Source organism: Coregonus lavaretus (assembly GCF_964263955.1).
Source record: "Coregonus lavaretus genome assembly, chromosome: 3".
In the NCBI taxonomy this organism is placed as follows: Eukaryota; Metazoa; Chordata; class Actinopteri; order Salmoniformes; family Salmonidae; genus Coregonus; species Coregonus lavaretus.
In genome coordinates, this window is record NC_139990.1 from 29,957,204 (window position 1) to 29,979,934 (window position 22,731).

The following is a 22,731-nucleotide window of genomic DNA, read 5'->3' on the forward strand; positions in this document are numbered from 1 at the left end:
CGTAAAGCCCAGCTCTGTCGAGTGTACGGCTTAGTGGTCCTATGGACAGATACTCCAATCTCCGCTGTGGAGCTTTGCAGCTCCTTCAGGGTTATTTTTGGTCTCTTTGTTGCCTCTCTGATTAATGCCGTCCTTGCCTGGTCCGTGAGTTTTGGTGGGCGGCCCTCTCTTGGCAGGTTTGTTGTGGTGCCATATTCTTTCCATTTTTTAATAATGGATTTAATGGTGCTCCGTGGGATGTTCAAAGTTGCTGATATTTTTTTATAACCCAACCCTGATCTGTACTTCTCCACACCTTTGTCCTTGACTTGTTTGGAGACCTCCTTGGTCTTCATGGTGCCGCTTGCTTGGTGGTACCCCTTGCTTAGTGGGGCCTTTCAGAACAGGTGTGTGTGTATATATGTATATATATACTGAGATCATGTGACACTTAGATTGCACACTGGTGGACTTTATTTAACTATTTATGTGACTTCTGAAGGTAATTGGTTGCACCATATCTTATTTAGGGGCTTCATAGCAAAGGGGGTGAATACATATGCACGCACCACTTTTTTTTGTATATTTTTTTCATTTCACTTGACCAATTTGGACTATTTTGTGTATGTCCATTACATGAAATCCAAATCCATTTAAATTACAGGTTGTAATGCAACAAAATAGGAAAAACGCCAAGGGGGATGAATACTTTTGCAAGGCACTGTACTCTAAGAAAACCAATGGTCCAAACCTCATGTCTCTATCATCATAGTCTGTTCAAATGTTATTGGAGTTTTTATCCTTGTAAGTTGGCCAAAATTAGGGTGAATAATTCAATGGAGGCCAGAGAAAAAAAATCATTAAAATAGCATTGCGTTAGCTAGGCTGGATGCAGTGCGAGAACTGTGGCTAATTGACAGGCTCACCGTTGAACTCGTCATCTTTCTTCTCGAATCCGGAGGACATAAAACAATTTAGAGTTAAGATGGATATCGATTTTGAGACATGACATGTAGGATTTTTCTATTTTAGTATACGCTTTCATATTAATGCAAAATTCCTGTTCTCACAAAAACAAGTTTATCTCTGTGAAATGTCAACGGAGCACTGAGCGTACCCAAGCTTTTTATTTTCAAAGCCTTTTACATTTAATTCAGCTTGTGTCATGTTAAATGTAGCTTTTTGCGACCCGCGGAAAGAACTTTGCAGACGACCACCACAACAACATGTAAAATCATCAGAAGTCGCTGCGAGAAAGCGGCACAGCTCTGTCAACAGAGTTCGGTGCTTATTGTCTTTCGTTATGATTTAAAAATATATATAAAGTTAATGGTATGTTAGAGACCCCGCTGAACGATTCAGAACATGAAGAATCATATTTGTATTTTATGTACACTGCTCAAAAAAATAAAGGGAACACTTAAACAACACATCCTAGATCTGAATGAATGAAATAATCTTATTAAATACTTTTTTCTTTACATAGTTGAATGTGCTGACATCAAAATCACACAAAAATTATCAATGGAAAACAAATGTATCAACCCATGGAGGTCTGGATTTGGAGTCACCCTCAAAATTAAAGTGGAAAACCACACCACAGGCTGATCCAACTTTGATGTAATGTCCTTAAAACAAGTCAAAATGAGGCTCAGTAGTGTGTGTGGCCTCCATGTGCCTGTATGACCTCCCTACAACGCCTGGGCATGCTCCTGATGAGGTGGCGGATGGTCTCCTGAGGGATCTCCTCCCAGACCTGGACTAAAGCATCCGCCAACTCCTGGACAGTCTGTGGTGCAACGTGGCGTTGGTGGATGGAGCGAGACATGATGTCCCAGATGTGCTCAATTGGATTCAGGTCTGGGGAATGGGCGGGCCAGTCCATAGCATCAATGCCTTCCTCTTGCAGGAACTGCTGACACACTCCAGCCACATGAGGTCTAGCATTGTCTTGCATTAGGAGGAACCCAGGGCCAACCGCACCAGCATATGGTCTCACAAGGGGTCTGAGGATCTCATCTCGGTACCTAATGGCAGTCAGGCTACCTCTGGCGAGCACATGGAGGGCTGTGCGGCCCCCCAAAGAAATGCCACCCCACACCATGACTGACCCACCGCCCAACTGGTCATGCTGGAGGATGTTGCAGGCAGCAGAACGTTCTCCACGGCGTCTCCAGACTCTGTCACGTCTGTCACGTGCTCAGTGTGAACCTGCTTTCATCTGTGAAGAGCACAGGGCGCCAGTGGCGAATTTGCCAATCTTGGTGTTCTCTGGCAAATGCCAAACGTCCTGCATGGTGTTGGGCTGTAAGCACAACCCCCACCTGTGGACGTCGGGCCCTCATACCACCCTCACGGAGTCTGTTTCTGACCGTTTGAGCAGACACATGCACATTTGTGGCCTGCTGGAGGTCATTTTGCAGGGCTCTAGCAGTGCTCCTCCTGCTCCTCCTTGCACAAAGGCGGAGGTAGCGGTCCTGCTGCTGGGTTGTTGCCCTCCTACGGCCTCCTCCACGTCTCCTGATGTTCTGGCCTGTCTCCTGGTAGCGCCTCCATGCTCTGGATACTACGCTGACAGACACAGCAAACCTTCTTGCCACAGCTCGCATTGATGTGCCATCCTGGATGAGCTGCACTACCTGAGCCACTTGTGTGGGTTGTAGACTCCGTCTCATGCTACCACTAGAGTGAAAGCACCGCCAGCATTCAAAAGTGACCAAAACATCAGCCAGGAAGCATAGGAACTGAGAAGTGGTCTGTGGTCACCACCTGCAGAACCACTTCTTTATTGGGGGTGTCTTGCTAATTGCCTATAATTTCCACCTGTTGTCTATTCCATTTGCACAACAGCATGTGAAATGTATTGTCAATCAGTGTTGCTTCCTAAGTGGACAGTTTGATATCACAGAAGTGTGATTGACTTGGAGTTACATTGTGTTGTTTAAGTGTTACCTTTATTTTTTTTAAATATTTTATATGCATTTTATAACATAAGTAAGTGACATTTCATCACCAACTGTCTTTTCACCAACCCTGGGCAGAGTGGGAGGACATCCTACCCTTTATAAAAACAGTGGGAGCATTTTGTATAGAGTTAGATTTTTCTGAATAATTCTTAATTGAACCATAATTGCATTATTGTCGTACTGACATCTTTTCTCCCCCTCTCGTTCTCTGATTCATGCTGCTCCTGTGTCTTGGTACTTTGTAAGCCTCTCAAGTGTACACACACACACACACACACACAGAGCACTCCACTCTCATTCACCCTCACTGTAGCTGTTCCATCAAAAGCTCTGTCTGTCTGCCCAGGCATTATCCATGTGCAGCTCTCCTCTGTCATATGATGTGAGGGTTTGCTGCTTCGACTCACGGTGAGCTTGATTGCTAAGGTTGGTGTGTGTGTGTGAGTGAGAAATGATTTGTGTTGGTTTGTGTGTGTTGAAGAGGGAGCAGAGTGTCTAAATACTGTACTATGACTGTGTATGCTAGGGAACCATATTGTGATGTGACAGACCTAATAATCCTACTCCCTGAAACCTTTAGCGATCAGCCACCCACCACGTCCCCACTCGAACCAGGATATCTTTATTAATTCACCCATTTATCTTTTTATTTGTGAGTGTGTTTTTTATTGTACTTTATCTCATGCTGTGCTGCGACTTGGGGCCCATATGGCCCTGAGTTTATTGTGGTTTTAGCCTTGAGGGAATAAATTGGAATATGTTTGCAAGTTGTTATTTCAGTTCATTAGGTTTCCAGTCACTTTTTGGAGGAGTGGAGGGCCTGAAGGGCTGAGCTGGGCCTGGGAGGCAGATGGGACCAGGGCCATATGCATTGGGATTTTACTTAGCTACCCATGTTCTGCATGATGTGTGCATGTTGCACACGTTCAGTCAATTCATTTCTCGGCGGCTCAAGTTTTTCCCATATTGGTATGGTTGTTGTTGTGCTGCAGATAAAAGGCCATTGCTCAATGGAAAGTATGGCCACCTCTGCTCTGTGCTATCTATTCCAGCAGCTCTGATGACAAATGTATGAGTTTATAAGGAGGCTGCAGCAAAGCATGTGCTGACATGTCTAAATCCGAGACAGTCTCTCACACACACATATTATCACACACAGACGGCACATACACGCACACACACTGCGTCATCGTGAGGGCCATCTGGAAATGAAGTGCACTGCAGTATGAGACACAGCTGGTCTCCAGTGTGTGTGTGTGTGTGTGTGTAGAAGGTATGGACCTCTAATCTGACCCAAGGCACGGAACAGGGAGCCAATCCCACGGACTCTGGAGTGTGTGTGTGTCACTGTTAATGTGAACTGTCTTGGTGCTGTGCTACTGTATTGTGCGTGGCTGTGTGTGTACACAAATATGTCTGGGGGAGTTGAGGGTCCCTCTAAAAGTCCTTATCCTCTGTAGGGAGAGTTACAGTAGGCTTCAGGGACTCCGAATTCTGTGCAGACCCTAAATGTAACAACAACAAAAAAGACTCCATCTGCTTGCTGTGGAAAACAGCGAGAAAGAAATCGTAGAGGACAAATTGAAAAGATTGCATTGGATAAAGCCATCACAGTGAATTAGTATCTCGGCAGATGGGACCCTTGTTATCTGCGTATTTATAAAATATTCAGGCTTACACATGTAACATGGGAATGGTAGGCTAGGAGATAGTGCTGGGGGGTGCTATGAGGTATGACTGGGAAACTGATGAATTTGGCTGTCTAGAATCTAGCATGCCATACGGGCTGTCACACTCACTTCACTACTCTTAAACACTCAATCTTTCTTCATGGTAGTTGGGGTTTGCTGATATAGCTAGCACCTTGACAAGACTGTTCTGAGGTAACTGTTTTGGTTTTGAGTCCTTGTTTAGAGTTACTCAGCCTATCCAGTCAAAACAAGCTAATGCTATGCTATCACCTTTTGCTCCTCTTTGACCCTTGAATACTGAGAATAACCCAAACTTTATTACCTTTTCAAAATGGCAACCCAGTATCTCTTTATGCAATCAGAATAACTCAAAACGTGTACTACACCTATTGTCAAGATTTTGGTGCTGTATGAACAATACATTAAGAGTGAACTGCCTTGTCTCAGTTAAAGACGTTTTAGCCTATTTAGAAAGGGAGACCTCTCTGAAAGTCAGTTGGTTTGTAAGTGGAGTGTTGGTCTAATACTGGATTCTGGACAGTAAGTGAGGGTAATCGGATTCCTGCATGTGTAGCCGGACCTCATGGCCGTCATGGGATCCTGCACACAGCCTGTGTGTTTGTTTGGGGAAGCGGACCTCAGGGTTACGTTATGCTAGGATGCTAATTGGAACTAGCATAAGCTAGCCAATGAGGCCTAATTAGGGTAATGAATTAGTTGTGGGGGAGAGCGTGGTGAGCGAGGGGGAGAGAAGACCGGACACACACACACACACCACAGGGGCAGGGCATCCAGCCGCGTGGATGATGGGTGGGGAGTACATGGGGTGAGGGTTACGGGACCACGTATGCACACACTCACACACACATACACACTAGTCAGTCACACCTCACTGCCTCTCAGTCCCTCATATTTACAGCCACATGCATGTGCGCACAGATAATCGTTCTCATGCAAACACACACTAACATATGTCCCTGATTTACAGCATACACAAGTACACTGCCTGTGTTAATCAGTCACATACTGTACCATGCAGAACATCTGACTCACTCACAGGCATACACTCACACACTAGGTCTGTGGCAGTCATGTAATTTTGTCAGCAGGTTATTGTCATGCAAAAGACTGCCGGTCTCACGGTAATTGACCATTAATTAACAAACATGTTTAACATCTCAATGCATACAAGCCGCTGATGTGCGCCTTTGGAACATCACAATAAATCCATTATTTATTTTAGGCAGGTCTAAAGAAACATGATATGAAAAATGTATTTCAGAAGAACAGAATATGAGTTGGCTTACTGTATGTTATCTGGCCATGCGCCATGCCATAGGCTGTAGGCTTGTTCATTTAGCAGACAAGACATGCTTAAGTCCCCATGTCATTATTGTTATTATGATTTTATAGTAAGGAGAATATAATAACTTAGCTGAATAAAATAGAAAGGATATTTTTCCCATTCTGGAGCGAGTGCGCATAAGAAGTTGCTATGCTGAGCTTAAAAGTGATCATTTGAAACAGGTCCTATATGCTAGATTTAGAGTTATTTGGCAACTTTAGTTGTGAATGATACAAACCTTAGAATGACTTAGAAATCAAAACATATATGGACTGCATGATGCGACTACAGGCTATTGATGATTTGAGAAAGTCACAAAAAAAAAAGCTTGCTCTCTGTTCCTTGCCTCAGGCTGCACACCCTGTTCTCTCATCAAGTGATCATATTTTCACCCATCAGACTATTCTCAATTTAATCTAGTCTTTAGTAATATGTAATTTAGAATGGCCCATTATCAGATGGGCAGGGGGGAAAAATACATTTCATCAGTATCAGTATGCACTGGAATAGCGAATGGAGGCTGCTTTCCCGCGGGTTATTGTTCAATGATATGCTGGGTAGGCTACTGCGGTTATTTCACGCCAGGCATCAACCACTGTTTGAGGAGAATGCAGCCTCTCGCTGCGCAACAGGTCCTATTCCGCCCAAACTCTGTATGTCATGGGCTCTACAACCCTGCTCCTGCAGCTACCCAGTGCTTAATTTGGGAAACCAAGTGAAATCTGTTCAGGAACATTGATAGTAACATGTTTTCACAACAAAACATATTTCATTAAACTGTTGACCGCCCCTCTCTGTGCGCTCGAGAAAGGAATGAAGGAGAGAGAGGAGGAGATGGAAACACGGTGGAGAGAGATTCTATAGCTAAAGGTAATGTGTCAGCCTAATTACTTAGGAAAATATAAAAAATGCCCTATTACTAGGCTATTCAAAATAAAATAAAATAAATGCACTATAATTGTAAGCTAACTCTGTAAGCCGCCCTGCACAATCAATGAACCAACAGCATCGCCTAGGCCTAAACGTTCTCTCCCAGACTCATGGATAAAAAGTTTGGAGCGAAGCATAAGTTAACCAGTCCATCCAGTATGCATAATAATACAGTCCACACTCAAAGGCAGTTAGTAGTTAGTATAATTTGTTTCATTTTGGAGTAAGGCTAGACCAATTATGTACCAAATACATGTTTTTTATTCTACCGTGCATAATATGCTGTAGGCTATGTATTGTATAACAGCACAATTATTTGAATTCCGTTTTTTTTTCGGGCTTCGGCTTTTATATAGGCCTATGCGTATGCATAAACTCAAATCATGTGTGTTTTGAATTAATCACCACCTTAGAAAGCATTGTCCATTTCATTGTGTTATGCTTTGAAACAACATCCACAACAACCATATTTTCCACTCAGTTTCAACCTGTTGTTGAACTTCTTTCTTTTAAAAGCATGATACAGTTTTGATGATGTGTTTGATGTGATTTTCGATCGCATTTGCATTGATGTCAGAGTGGTTAGAGGGACAATAGAGCCCTGAGTACCAGGCCATTAGCGAGTTGGGTACTACCAACGCATGTCCAGACTACATAAAAGGAGATTTACATGACTCAACGGTCACGTGGAATTTTACTGCGATCATGACTGCCGCTGTGGCGGTAATAGGGTCACCGCAACAGCCCTACTCACACCATATGCTCAGTCTTAATCAGTCCTACACCTATAGGTCTCTATACTAATTAGCGTTCTCTCACAAACACGCACGCACACACGCTTTGACTGCATCACTCATCTAACTTTATTAATTCACTATCACGCCCTCACGCTCCCTCTCTCGCATGCATGCAGGCGCACGCACACGCACACACACACACACACCTCACATGGCCTCCAGTCATGCAGTTCTGACCGAGCATACAGCTAGCTCCCAGGCCTGACACACTATCACAGTGGCCCTAATCCTCCATGGTGCGGTATTACTTCCACCCCCTCTCATTGTTACTGTTAATCCACACAGCTTGTCCTCACCGTCTTTACATCTTCAGACTGGCTAAAGCACATCTTAGCCCTCTTCAGGTAATAACACACACAGGGTACTTACACACACACACAGTGCGCGCACACACACTGGGAGAGAGACGAGAGATCTCTTGGGCTAATGTGACAACCTCATAAAAGTCCTAACTTTGATCACTTTCTCTGTGTTTTTGGAGAACATCGAGGTTGTTTGCGGTTTTGTGTTTTCATCACTTTAGAACGAGCGGGCCTGGAGGGAGGGTTTGCTCTAGGTAGCGTCTGTCGAATACCCATACTGCATCAGGCCTGACGGCAGTGCACTGCTGGCGCCTTGCCCAGGCAAGCCCTCCCTCCTCCCTTTGAGAAACCTGGCTAAAGGGGGACCAAGGAAAGACCTTCGTTTCTGAAAGAGTTTCTTTAAAAAAATTGAATGTTTTGATGATTTTTTTGTGTGCATCTGGATGAAGTTCAGAACGCATGTAATTAAGTCACTCTCCTAAGTGGAGGCACTAAACAGGGGTTGCCATGGCGACTATATTGAACATTGTTGCCGGTGGGTCTGGTTGAGAGGGTCACCTAATTGCATCAGACCTGTGAAACACACACACACAGTTTATTTCATTAGGGCTTATTTTCAGTCCATCTCATCTGAATCATATTTCCTCAGCATTATGCTATGTTGACTTCATTTACCAATGTTTTCACCCAAAGCACGACATTCTTTACAATAGCCTACCCCTTTCTCTTTTTTCTCCCTCTCCCGGACTTTCTCTTTATTTATCTATCCCTCACACACAAACACTTTCACACACACTAAAACAACACACACACACACACCGCCTGTGGGCTCCTCGGTTCGCTCTGCAGTTGGTTTCCTCCTCAGCAGCTCAAGGTCAGCAGGATGACAGAGCTCTGCTGTTGTTAGAGGGAAATGAAAATGGAGAGGAGGAGAGAAAAAAAAACGATGGATGGAGGAAGGAGAGTGATCTCTACTGTATCCCTCAGCCGGGGACCAGTGACCCTGCTAAGTGCCCCAGCTAGCCGACTGAAGGGGCAAGCAGTGAACAAGTCAGGGGTCAGGGCCCCTCCTCTCTGGCTCTGACTGAGACATAATAGAAGAGATGGAGGGTAGAACCCTGTATATCCTAGAACTTATTATTTTACCCTGTTCTTGTATTGAAGTCAGAATGGGTCCATGTATACAGATGACACATATATATTATCTATCAAGATGGTACAAGGGTGACAATTTATATATCCAGGCTCTGTCGCAGCCGGCCGCGACTGGGAGACTCATGGGCGGCGCACAATTGGCCCAGCGTCGTCCAGGGTAGGGGAGGGAATGGCTGGCAGGGATGTAGCTCAGTTGATAGAGCATGGCGTTTGCAATGCCAGGGTTGTGGGTTCGATTCCCACGGGGGGCCAGTATAAAAAAAAATATATATGTATTCACTAACTGTAAGTCGCTCTGGATAAGAGCGTCTGCTAAATGACGTAAATGTAAAATGTAAATTGATAGAGATGAAGCATTTGCTTGTACAGGTCTGTAATCATCTTGTTGAATCGACACCATTATCACCATACATGGACCCATAAGTCATAGTTCATAAGCTGACACTAACTGTCATGACTGTTTAAATTTAAATTTTTTACATTTTAGTCATTTAGCAGACGCTCTTATCCAGAGCGACTTACAGGAGCAATTAGGGTTAAGTGCCTTGCTCAAGGGCACATGGACAGATTTTTCACCTAGTTGGCTGTCTGCTGCAGGTCTATCTAGCTGTGTCTAGTAATTGTATTTTACTAGGATCCCCATTAGCTACAGCCAAAGCTGCAGCTACTCTTCCTGGGGTCCACACAAAACATAAAACATGACATAATACATAACATTAAGGCTGTCAACTCTGGCGCCGACGAAGATGGCGGCCTCGCGACTAGCTCTTAAGAAACGCAGTATTTTGTTTTTTTATGTATTATTTTTTAGATTATTAGCTCAGAAAGTGTTTATGCATCATTACATACAGCCAGGAAAAACTATTGGATATTACAGCGGCGGTAACTCACCAGCATTACGACCAGGAATACGACTTTCCAGAAGCAGATCCTTTGTTTGCTCTCCCCAGGGCAACTAAACTGATTCCAGCGGCTGACCCAAAACATCGCCGGCGGAGGAGAGGCACTCGGAGCTGCCTGCTGGTCCGACTTAGGAGGCGCGCACACCACCTATTTATTTTTATTTTTAGGGGGTAGATCAGCTTTAATATTGTAGATTGTAAATTCCATCAATGTAATTGTCTGCATCACTTCCAATCCCCCAAATGTTTTTTCTTTTTTTCTCTCGTGTGTGTGTATATATATATATATATATATATATATATATATATATATATATATATATATATATATATATATATACACACATGATTTTGTACGTTTGCCCACTGACAAAGAAATGATCAGTCTATAATTTTAATGGTAGGTTTATTTGAACAGTGAGACAGAATAACAACAAAAAAAAGATTGTAGACCTACACAAGGCTGGAATGGGCTACAAGACCATCGCCAAGCAGCTTGGTGAGAAGGTGACAACAGTTGGTGCGATTATTCGCAAATGGAAGAAACACAAAATAACTGTCAATCTCCCTCGGCCTGGGACTCCATGCAAGATCTTACCTCGTGGAGTTGCAATGATCATGAGAACGTAGAGGAATCAGCCCAGAACTGCACGGGAGGATCTTGTCAATGATCTCAAGGCAGCGGGACCATAGTCACCAAGAAAACAATTGGTAACACACTACACCGTGAAGGACTGAAATCCTGCAGTGCCTGCAAGGTCCCCCTGCTCAAGAAAGCACATACAGTGGGGGGGAAAAGTATTTAGTCAGCCACCAATTGTGCAAGTTCTCCCACTTAAAAAGATGAGAGAGGCCTGTAATTTTCATCATAGGTACACGTCAACTATGACAGACAAATTGAGAGAAATAAATCCAGAAAATCACATTGTAGGATTTTTAATGAATTTATTTGCAAATTATGGTGGAAAATAAGTATTTGGTCACCTACAAACAAGCAAGATTTCTGGCTCTCACAGACCTGTAACTTCTTCTTTAAGAGGCTCCTCTGTCCTCCACTCGTTACCTGTATTAATGGCACCTGTTTGAACTTATCAGTATAAAAGACACCTGTCCACAACCTCAAACAGTCACACTCCAAACTCCACTATGGCCAAGACCAAAGAGCTGTTAAAGGACACCAGAAACAAAATTGTAGACCTGCACCAGGCTGGGAAAACTGAATCTGCAATAGGTAAGCAGCTTGGTTTGAAGAAATCAACTGTGGGAGCAATTATTAGGAAATGGAAGACATACAAGACCACTGATAATCTCCCTCGATCTGGGGCTCCACGCAAGATCTCACCCCGTGGGGTCAAAATGATCACAAGAACGGTGAGCAAAAATCCCAGAACCACACGGGGGGACCTAGTGAATGACCTGCAGAGAGCTGGGACCAAAGAACAAAGCCTACCATCAGTAACACACTACGCCGCCAGGGACTCAAATCCTGCAGTGCCAGACGTGTCCCCCTGCTTAAGCCAGTACATGTCCAGGCCCGTCTGAAGTTTGCTAGAGTACATTTGGATGATCCAGAAGAGGATTGGGAGAATGTCATATGGTCAGATGAAACCAAAATATAACTTTTTGATAAAAACTCAACTCGTCGTGTTTGGAGGACAAAGAATGCTGAGTTGCATCCAAAGAACACCATACCTACTGTGAAGCATGGGGGTGGAAACATCATGCTTTGGGGCTGTTTTTCTGCAAAGGGACCAGGACGACTGATCCGTGTAAAGGAAAGAATGAATGGGGCCATGTATCGTGAGATTTTGAGTGAAAACCTCCTTCCATCAGCAAGGGCATTGAAGATGAAACGTGGCTGGGTCTTTCAGCATGACAATGATCCCAAACACACCGCCCGGGCAACGAAGGAGTGGCTTCGTAAGAAGCATTTCAAGGTCCTGGAGTGGCCTAGCCAGTCTCCAGATCTCAACCCCATAGAAAATCTTTGGAGGGAGTTGAAAGTCCGTGTTGCCCAGCGACAGCCCCAAAACATCACTGCTCTAGAGGAGATCTGCATGGAGGAATGGGCCAAAATACCAGCAACAGTGTGTGAAAACCTTGTGAAGACTTACAGAAAACGTTTGACCTGTGTCATTGCCAACAAAGGGTATATAACAAAGTATTGAGAAACTTTTGTTATTGACCAAATACTTATTTTCCACCATAATTTGCAAATAAGTTCATAAAAAATCCTACAATGTGATTTTCTGGATTTTTTTCTCCTCATTTTGTCTGTCATAGTTGACGTGTACCTATGATTAAATTTACAGGCCTCTCTCATCTTTTTAAGTGGGAGAACTTGCACAATTGGTGGCTGACTAAATACTTTTTTCCCCCACTGTATGTGAACGGATGATCTCCGCATATGTGGTTCCCATCGTGAAGCATGGCAGTGTGATGGTGTGGGGGTGCTTTGCTGGTGACACTGTCTGTGATTTATTTAGAATTCAAGGCACACTTAACCAGCATGGCTACCACAGCATTCTGCAGCGATACGCCATCCCATCTGGTTTGGGCTTAGTGGGACTGTTGTTTGTTTTTCAACAGGACAATGACCCAACACACCTCCAGGCTGTGAAAGGGCTATTTGATCAAGAAGGAGAGTGATGGAGTGCTGCATCAGATTACCTGGCCTCCACAATCACCCGACCTCAACCCATTTGAGTTGGTTTGGGATGAGTTGGACCGCAAAGTGAAGGAAAAGCAGCCAACAAGTGCTCAGCATATGTGGGAACTCCTTCAAGACTGTTGGAAAAGCATTCCAGGTGAAGCTGGTTGAGAGAATGCCAAGAGTGTGCAAAGCTGTCATCAAGGCAAAGGGTGGCTACTTTGAAGAATCTAAAATATATTTTGATTTGTTTAACACTTTTTTGTTTACTTCATAATTGTTTGTGTTATTTCATAGTTTTGATGTCTTCACTATTATTCTACAATGTAGAAAATAGTTAAAATAAGGTAAACCCTTGCATCGCCCGGTGCCGTAGTTATGCCATATATGCTGATATCGTGGCGAGAGTAAATAGCTGCATGTAACTCAGCAGCTAAGAAGAACATGAAATCGCTAGACTGCCTGTTTGTGTCGTGCTTATGTTCGCAATACTGACAAAGTTTGTACGAACATGTCGATAATGTATTTTGTGTAAAACATGTCAATAGCTGCATGTAACCTACTCCTCCTGAAAAAAGAACATGCTTACTGAGGCATGGAATGTGTGCGCTTATGCTTAAAAGCGTTGTAAAAAAAGTTTGTAGGCTACACTAGTGACCAGACAAAGCCGATCAAGGAGGGGGGAGCGGCAGAGGAGCCGCTCCTAAAGTATAGTGGGCGTGGCCTTTGTACTTATTCATAAAATGAATAAAGTCCCCTTGATATGGAGATTCCTCCGGTTCTCATAAACTTGTTTTGCGTTTCCATTTTCATTCCCCGCACCACACTCACTCCCAGCAGCACCCGTCACGCACAAAACAAAGAATACACTTTCATACACGTCAATAAAACTTTGCTCTACTGACTACAATCAGTAAGCTGACCAGACTATCATATGGAGCAGTACGTCCTTACTCTACTGAGGCATTGCTTTCTCTGAGAAGTCCCTGATGCCAATGGCACACCTTATCTTTAACTTTAACCCAAACACCAGATGTGCTCGGGAGGGAGATGCTACAGCTATATAGGTCAGTCTGTCTCATTGATATTCTATGGCATTAAGGCAGGGAAGGACATGAGGGAGGCAGCGCTGCACAGGGAGACAGCTGGTGCAGAAAAGTGTGTGTGCCCTGTCTGTCTCCATCGGCAGGTGATAGAATGTCAATGTTTGGGTGTGCAGCTGTTGTCTTCTACACCGCTCCTGCAAACCTGGCCACCGAGGTGTGTGTGATGTATGTTTAAGTGCTAACTGTATATTATATACGTGGCTTTCAGAACTGACTAGTGCGGTGCGCTGGCCATTTATTAGTTATTGCCGTGTGCGAGAGTGAATGTGTGTGAACCTGTTTTGTGCTTTGAATCCTAGCAGTAGACGTGTCCTGGCTGTTGCCCTCTGAATCTCAATTGAGCCTATGTGCAGTGTTAGTACGCAAACACACACACACACTTCCGTTACTGTCAGTAAACAGCATCATCCCTCTGCATACACCATGGGGTGAGAGCGAGGGAGTAAGGAGGGTAAGAGGGCGAGAGTGAATGAGGGAGAGAAAAGGGAGGAAGTGAATAGAGAGGAGAGTTGAAAAGCACTTTGTGACAACTAAAGATGTAAAAAGAGCTTTATAAATGTGATTTAGAGAGAATTGGACAGAAAGGCAATGGAAGGCTCGATTGCATTTCCTTGATCCCATGAGTCCTCTCTCTCAGCCTCCTTCTCAAAACCAATTGGAAGAGAAGGTCAGAGTGGAGGGGAGAAAAGAGGAAATGCAGTTGAGATTCTCCCAATGACAGGAGAGGAGGAGCGAGAGAAAGATGGGCAGGAAGTCTTTCTCCTGGGCCTAGTAGAGGTTAATGCCCTAGTAAGCGGCTGTCTGTGTGAAATGGAAAACATCTTCATGTTCTCCTCTCTTCCCATCTGTGTACCTACTCTCTGCCACCCTGAGTGTGACTTCACCTGAGTGAAGCGCACACAAACACAAACACCCCCCCGATTTAAGCAGACAGACGCGCACCCACCACAGCAGGAGCTTGCCTCTTGGTAGCAGGTGTCACTCACAGCTCATTACCCCTGGCAGGGTTGATCATTCTGTTTGGATAGCAATATGGCACACCTCACTGGAGAGATGGAGGGAAGGAGAGAGTAGTGGGATGGAAGGAGCACGCAGGAGAGGGAGATGAGGAATTGCGCTGCAGTAAGAACCTTGAAAAATGTGTGGAGAAATTGTGATTTCTGTCCGTACCTGTATATGAATTATGTTACAGGATGGAGTTGAGGGACTTACTGTATACTGGGGTGTGTGATCTGTTATGTGAGTGTGTTCAGTAAGGTGAGCATAGCTAGTACTGTGTATACGTGTGGTCCTGAGGGTGTATGACTATAGGAGAGAAACCTGATAGCCTCTTCTGTGTGTGTGTGTGACATGTACTGACCGTGTTTGTGTGTGTGTGTGTGTTTCTCCACAGATATGACTACAGAGAGATGCTGCACAACTCTACTTTCTGCCTGGTGCCTCGGGGCAGACGCCTGGGATCCTTTCGCTTCCTGGAGGCACTGCAAGTGAGTGGGCCCGTACACGCACACACGCACAGAGATTGACTCCTTACGATTGCTGGAGGCACTGCAGTTGAGTGGGCTTCGACACACAAACACACACACCTATATATCCCAACACCTGTGCTGTAGGGCTGGGAATTGCCAGGGACCTTACAATACGATATTACGATACTGAGGGGCTGATACGATATGTATTGCGACTCTCACGATTCTATATGTATTGTGACTTTATTGCGATTTGATGCTCCAAACATGTTGCTCAAAATATGTCTGCTGCAGAGACAAGAAAGAGCATAAGAAAATTAGTTTTGATCGGTCATGGAAATAAAAGTGCTGAAAACATTTTGGCTCACTATTTAAAAAGAAGATGGAGAACAAGCTATAGGATGAAAAATACCGGAATTTTTGGTGCAGGTACAGCCGGCTAGCGCTAGCTAACGCTACCTTACAAATCGATACTTGGAGGCAAAGTATCTACAGTGAGGGAAAAAAGTATTTGATCCCCTGCTGATTTTGTACGTTTGCCCACTGACAAAGAAATTATCAGTCTATCATTTTAATGGTAGGTTTATTTGAACAGTGAGAGACAGAATAAAAAATAAAAAAAACGCATGTCAAAAATGATATAAATTGATTTGCATTTTAATGAGGGAAATAAGTATTTGACCCCTCTGCAAAACATGACTTAGTACTTGGTGGCCAAACCCTTGTTGGCAATCACAGAGGTCAGACGTTTCTTGTAGTTGGCCACCAGGTTTGCACACATCTCAGGAGGGATTTTGTCCCACTCCTCTTTGCAGATCTTCTCCAAGTCATTAAGGTTTCGAGGCTGATGTTTGGCAACTAGAACCTTCAGCTCCCTCCACAGATTTTCTATGGGATTAAGGTCTGGAGACTGGCTAGGCCACTCCAGGACCTTAATGTGCTTCTTCTTGAGCCACTCCTTTGTTGCCTTGGCTGTGTGTTTTGGGTGTTTTGGGTTTTGGGTTGTCACCTTCTCACCAAGCTGCTTGGCGATTGTCTTGTAGCCCATTCCAGCCTTGTGTAGGTCTACAATTTTGTCCCTGACATCCTTGGAGAGCTCTTTGGTCTTGGCCATGGTGGAGAGTTTGGAATCTGATTGATTGATTGCTTCTGTGGACAGGTGTCTTTTATACAGGTAACAAGCTGAGATTAGGAGCACTCCCTTTAAGAGTGTGCTCCTAATCTCAGCTCGTTACCTGTATAAAAGACACCTGGGAGCCAGAAATCTTTCTGATTGAGAGGGGGTCAAATACTTATTTCCCTCATTAAAATGCAAATCAATTCATAACATTTTTGACATACGTTTTTCTGGATGTTTTTGTTGTTATTCTGTCTCTAACTGTTCAAATAAACCTACCATTAAAATTATAGACTGATCATTTCTTTGTCAGTGGGCAAACGTACAAAATCAGCAGGGGATCAAATACTTTTTTCCCTCACTGTATATAGTCCAAAATAACATTGCGATATGTAACGATCACATTTTTTTCACCCATCACTACTGTGCTGTGCTATGCATGATCTGTCGGCAGGTAGCTTAGTGGGTAAGAGCGTTGTGCCAGTAACCGAAAGGTCGCTGGTTCTAATCCCCGAGCCGACTAGGTGAAAAATCTGTCGATGTGCCCTTAAGCAAGGCACTTAACCCTAATTGCTCCTGTAAGTCGCTCTGGATAAGAGCGTCTGCTAAATGACTAAAATGTAAAATGTAAAATGTAATCTTTACTACCACACTGTCATTCTCACACAGTGAAACCACTTACATTGCAACTTCACTATTTTTTACACTGCAAGTGCATTTCTACTCCCTCCGTCCTACCCACCCCTTTCATCTCCTCCAAGTATCACAGAACCCTTACACTCTCTTATATACACACTTCATTACCACACTTGTAAGTGCATACTTACTCCCACTCCATATGCACTTGCCATTACCACTCAACCGCTGCATGCTTGTGCCCTTCAATCCCAACCTACAGCGTATCCACTTGTCAGATTCCATCCAACCGCTGCATACTTCGTAACCTAAACCTCACACCTGTCACACTTTATTGCACACTTCTGCACTGAGTGTGCGCCTACCACTCTATCTACTTCCACAGTCTGAAGTGCTCCGTCATCACCTCTAATATTAGTGCACACTTCTCCACAGAAAGTATACACTTGTGTCTCTTTCTCCTCTCTCCTACACTTTCACTCTGACTCACACCACTCAGTCCATCTCTCCTAGCCTCTCCACTCATCTAGAGAAAGGAGAGAGTGTGTGTTTGTGTGTGTGTGCGTCTACCTTGGTGAGTGTGTGTGCGAGTCAAAGGTTAGTGTGAATGCATGAGCCTCCACTTGTATTTGAGTGTATGTTTGTAGGAGAGAGGCAGTGTGAGAGCAGGGCCCGGGGGCCGGTGCTGTTTTAGCTGACACCTTTATGACCCCTGATTGACAGGGCTGTCATTACGTCAAACTCTCATCCCACTGCACCAGCTGTTCTTCTCTCCTCTTCCCTCCATGCCTCTACCTCTCCATTAGTCTCCTCTACTTCGCCACTGCCAAAGACCAGCCTCAGCTTGGTTACCTCTCTTCTTCTCTCTATTTTTTCTTCCTCAAACCTTCTTTGTCACTTTCTCTCTTTTTGCTGTCTCGTTCTCGCTGTGTGCTGTTTTATTCAATCTATTTCCAAGTCTGTTTCAATTTTTTACTTTCTCTGTTCCATCCCTCTCCGTGTCCCTTCTCTCTCTCTCTCTCTCGCTCTCTCTCGCTCTCTCTCGCTCTCGCTCTCTCTCTCTCTCTCTGTCTCCCTCTCTCCCTCTGTGTTGTGTATCTCTGTCTTTAGGCAGCCTGTGTGCCTGTGATGCTGAGTAACGGCTGGGAGCTGCCCTTCTCTGAGATCATCAACTGGAACACGGCGGCCGTCATCGGGGACGAGAGGCTGCTGCTGCAGGTACGACGCACACCCCTCACCAACCCCTTAACCTCCTTCTCCATCCTTCAACCCTTTTAAAGGGATACTGCAAGATTTTACTTACCAAGAGTCAGATTAACTTGTGGATACCATTTATGTCTCTGCGTGCAATATCAAGGAAGTTGGAGGTAACAAGCCAATGATAACTAGCGTTAACGCAATGAATGTCAATGATTGGCCGGAGAGTCCACTCACTGGGTCTCTCAGCCCAGGATCATATTCATTAGAGGCTAGGCACACCTTAGCAAAACATTTTGCAACAGAAAATTAGAACGGGCGTTTCTTAAGTTTAGTTAGTCGCTCCCTGTTTCCCTCTATCCCTCCCTTCCTCTATCCCTCCCTTCCTCTATCCCTCCCTCTCTCTGACCGACCATGGCGTGTTGTCCCCTCCTTCATCCCTACACCTCCCTCTCCCTGCCCCCCTCCTCTCTCCATCCCCTCTATTTAACAGTGTCCTCTTCCTGTCCTCCTCTAGATCCCATCCACGGTGCGCTCCATCCATCAGGATAACATCCTAGCTCTGAGGCAGCAGACCCAGTTCCTGTGGGAGGCCTACTTCTCCTCCATGGAGAAGATTGTGCTGACTACTCTGGAGGTGAGAGAGAGACACACACACACACACACACACACACACACGGACCCACACATACATGCACGCATTGACACATGCACACAGAAAAACACACATACACCACAAAATACTGAAACACACACACACATACATACAGTGCATTCGGAAAGTATTCAGACCCCTTGACTTTTTCCACATTTTGTTACATTACAGCCTTATTCTAAAATTGATTAAATCATTTTTTCCTCATCAATCTACACACAATACCCCATAATGACAAAGCAAAAACTGGTTTTTATAAATTTTAGCAAATTTGTAAATAAGAAAAACCTGAAATATCACATTTACATAAGTATTCAGACACTTTACTCAGTACTTTGTTGAAGCACCTTTGGCAGCGATTGCAGCCTCGTCTTGTTGGGTATGACGCTACAAGCTTGGCACACCTGTATTTGGGGAATTTCTCCCATTCTTCTCTGCAGATCCTCTCAAGCTTTATCAGGTTGGATGGGAAACGTCGCTGCACAGCTATTTTCAGGTCTCTCCAGAGATGTTCGATTGGGTTAAAGTCCAGGCTCTGGCTAGGCCACTCAAGGACATTCAGAGACTTTTACCGAAGCCACTCCTGCGTTGTCTTGGCTGTGTGCTTAGGGTCGTTGTCCTGTTGGAAGGGGAACCTTCACCCCAGAGGTCTTGAGCGCTCTGGAGCAGGTTTTCATCAAGGATCTCTCTGTACTTTGCTCCGTTCATCTTTCCCTCGATCCTGACTAGTCTCCCAGTCCTTGCCGCTGAAAAACATCCCCACAGCATGATGCTGCCACCACCATGCTTCACCGTAGGGATGGTGCCAGGTTTCCTCCAGACGTGACGCTTTGCATTCAGGCCAAAGAGTTCAATCTTGGTTTCATCAGAGCAGAGAATCTTGTTTCTCATGGTCAGAGTCCTTTAGGTGCCTTTTGGCAAACTCCAAGCGGGCTGTCATGTGCCTTTTACTGAGGAGTGGCTTCCGTCTGGCCATTCTACCATAAAGGCCTGATTGGTGGAGTGCTGCAGAGATGGTTGTCCTTCTGGAAGGTTCTCCCATCTCTACAGAGGAACTCTGGAGCTCTGTCAGAGTGACCATCGGGTTCTTGGTCACCTCCCTGACCAAGGCCGTTCTCCCCAGATTGCTGAGTTTGGCTGGGCGACCAGCTCTAGGAATAGTCTTGGTGGTTCCAAACTTCTTCCATTTAAGAATGATGGAGGCCACTGTGTTCTTGGGGACCTTCAATGCTGCAGAATTATTTTGGTACCCTTCCCCAGATCTGTGCCTCGACACAATCCTGTCTCAGAGATCTACGGACAATTCCTTCGACCTCATGGCTTGGTTTTTGCTCTGACATGCACTGTCAACTGTGGGACCTTATATCGACAGGCGTGTGCCTTTCCAAATCATGTCCAATCAATTGAATTTAGCACAGATGGACTCCAAGTTGTAGAAACATCTCAAGGATGATCAAAGGAAACAGGATGCATCTGAGCTAAATTTGTAGTCTCATAGCAAAGGGTCTGAATACTTATGTAAATGTGATATTTCTATTTTTAATACATTTGCTAAAATGTCTAAACCTGTTTTTGCTTTGCATTATGGGGTATTGTGTGTAGATTGATGAAGGAAAAAAACTATTTAATCAATTTTAGAATAAGGCTGTAATGTAGGAAAAAGTCAAGGGGTCTGAATACTTTCCTGAATGCACTGTACACATACACACACAAAACACACATACCCACACACTTTCTTTCTCATTTTCTCTCTGTCTCCTCAGCTATCAATCTCCATCTGTCTTCCAGAGTTCCAATGTCGCGCTAGCCTCACTGCAATCTCTGTTTATTCCCAAGTGTCTGACCTTACATCCTCACACTCCAACCCCTCACACCTCACACTACGGTTGCAAATGCATCACCCTATGAAGACAAGACGTTGAAAATACGTATTTTCAACATCTTTTCAACGTCTTTCGCTCATAGGGCACAGTCTACGCCAGGGATCGGCAACAGGCAGCCCACGTGCCAAAACCACCCCACGAGTGATTTTTTTGTGATTTTTACATAGGTTGTTTTTGGGTTGTCACCAGGAATTCAGCAAAAAATTAGTTTAATTTAGGAAATCTGTTCCAAGTATTCCCATGAATTAAAAAAAGATGTGATTTGTGTCTCAATGTAATCAAGGTATGAAATTATAGTTATTTTCAAATACAATCTCTTTTTGGGGTTAGTTGAGTTCAATTTGCAGTGTACAAATTATTATAATTATGTTCCGTTCCCCTGACAATTCGCTCAGACAAATTTGGCACGCAGCTGAATCTAGTTGCCTATCCCTGGTCTACGCAATAGCATGGTACCAATCTCAAATGTATCTCTATTTTCTACACAGCCTTTTAATTTTTTTATTTCACCTTTATTTAACCAGGTAAGCCAGTTGAGAACAAGTTCTCATTTACAACTGCGACCTGGCCAAGATAAAGCAAAGCAGTGCGATAAAAACAACAACACAGAGTTACATATGGGGTAAAACAAAACATAAAGTCAAAAATACAACAGAAAATATATATACAGTGTGTGCAAATGTAGCAAGTTATGGAGGTAAGGCAATATATAGGCCATAGTGCAAAATAATTACAATTTAGTATTAACATTGGAATGATAGATGTGTAAGAGATGTGCAAATAGAGATACTGGGGTGCAAATGAGCAAAATAAATAACAATATGGGGATGAGGTAGTTGGGTGGGCTAATTTCAGATGGGGTGTGTACAGGTGCAGTGAACGGTAAGGTGCTCTGACAACTGATGCTTAAAGTTAGTGAGGGAGATAAGAGTCTCCAGCTTCAGAGATTTTTGCAGTTCGTTCCAGTCATTGGCAGCAGAGAACTGGAAGGAATGGCGGCCAAAGGAGGTGTTGGCTTTGGGGATGACCAGTGAGATATACCTGCTGGAGCGCATACTATGGGTGGGTGTTGCTATGGTGACCAATGAGCTAAGATAAGGCGGGGATTTGCCTAGCAGTGATTTATAGATGACCTGGAGCCAGTGGGTTTGGCGACGAATATGTAGTGAGGACCAGCCAACAAGAGCGTACAGGTCACAGTGGTGGGTAGTATATGGGGCTTTGGTGACAAAACGGATGGCACTGTGATAGACTACATCCAATTTGCTGAGTAGAGTGTTGGAGGCTATTTTGTAAATGACATCGCCGAAGTCAAGGATCGGTAGGATAGTCAGTTTTACGAGGGCATGTTTGGCAGCATGAGTGAAGGAGGCTTTGTTGCGAAATAGGAAGCCGATTCTAGATTTAACTTTGGATTGGAGATGCTTAATGTGAGTCTGGAAGGAGAGTTTACAGTCTTACCAGACACCTAGGTATTTGTAGTTGTCCACATACTCTAGGTCAGACCCGCCGAGGGTAGTGATTCTAGTCGGGTGGGCGGGTGCCAGCAGCGTTCGATTGAAGAGCATGCATTTAGTTTTACTAGTGTTTAAGAGCAGTTGGAGGCTACGGAAGGAGTGTTGTATAGCATTGAAGCTCGTTTGGAGGTTTGTAAACAGTGTCCAATGAAGGGCCAGATGTATACAAAATGGTGTCGTCTGCGTAGAGGTGGATCTGAAAGTCACCAGCAGCAAGAGCGACATCATTGATATACACAGAGAAAAGAGTCGGCCCGAGAATTGAACCCTGTGGCACCCCCATAGAGACTGCCATAGGTCCAGACAACAGGCCCTCCGATTTGACACATTGAACTCTATCTGAGAAGTAGTTGGTGAACCTGGCGATGCAGTCATTTGAGAAACCAAGGCTATTTAGTCTGCCAATAAGAATACGGTGGTTGACAGAGTCGAAA

General features: G+C 44.4%; 1 protein-coding gene across 1 annotated transcript in view; it reads left to right on the forward strand.

Annotated features, from left to right (window-relative positions):
• The window catches only part of LOC311126900 (exostosin-1b), a 102,327-nt gene that overhangs the window by 46,635 nt on the left and 32,961 nt on the right, over positions 1-22,731 (forward strand). Inside the window, exons 2-4 of the mRNA XM_084158592.1 lie at positions 15,217-15,310; positions 18,156-18,263; positions 18,760-18,879. Coding sequence (XP_084014718.1) covers positions 15,217-15,310; positions 18,156-18,263; positions 18,760-18,879 — 322 coding nt within the window. The remainder of the gene's footprint in view (positions 1-15,216; positions 15,311-18,155; positions 18,264-18,759; positions 18,880-22,731) is intronic.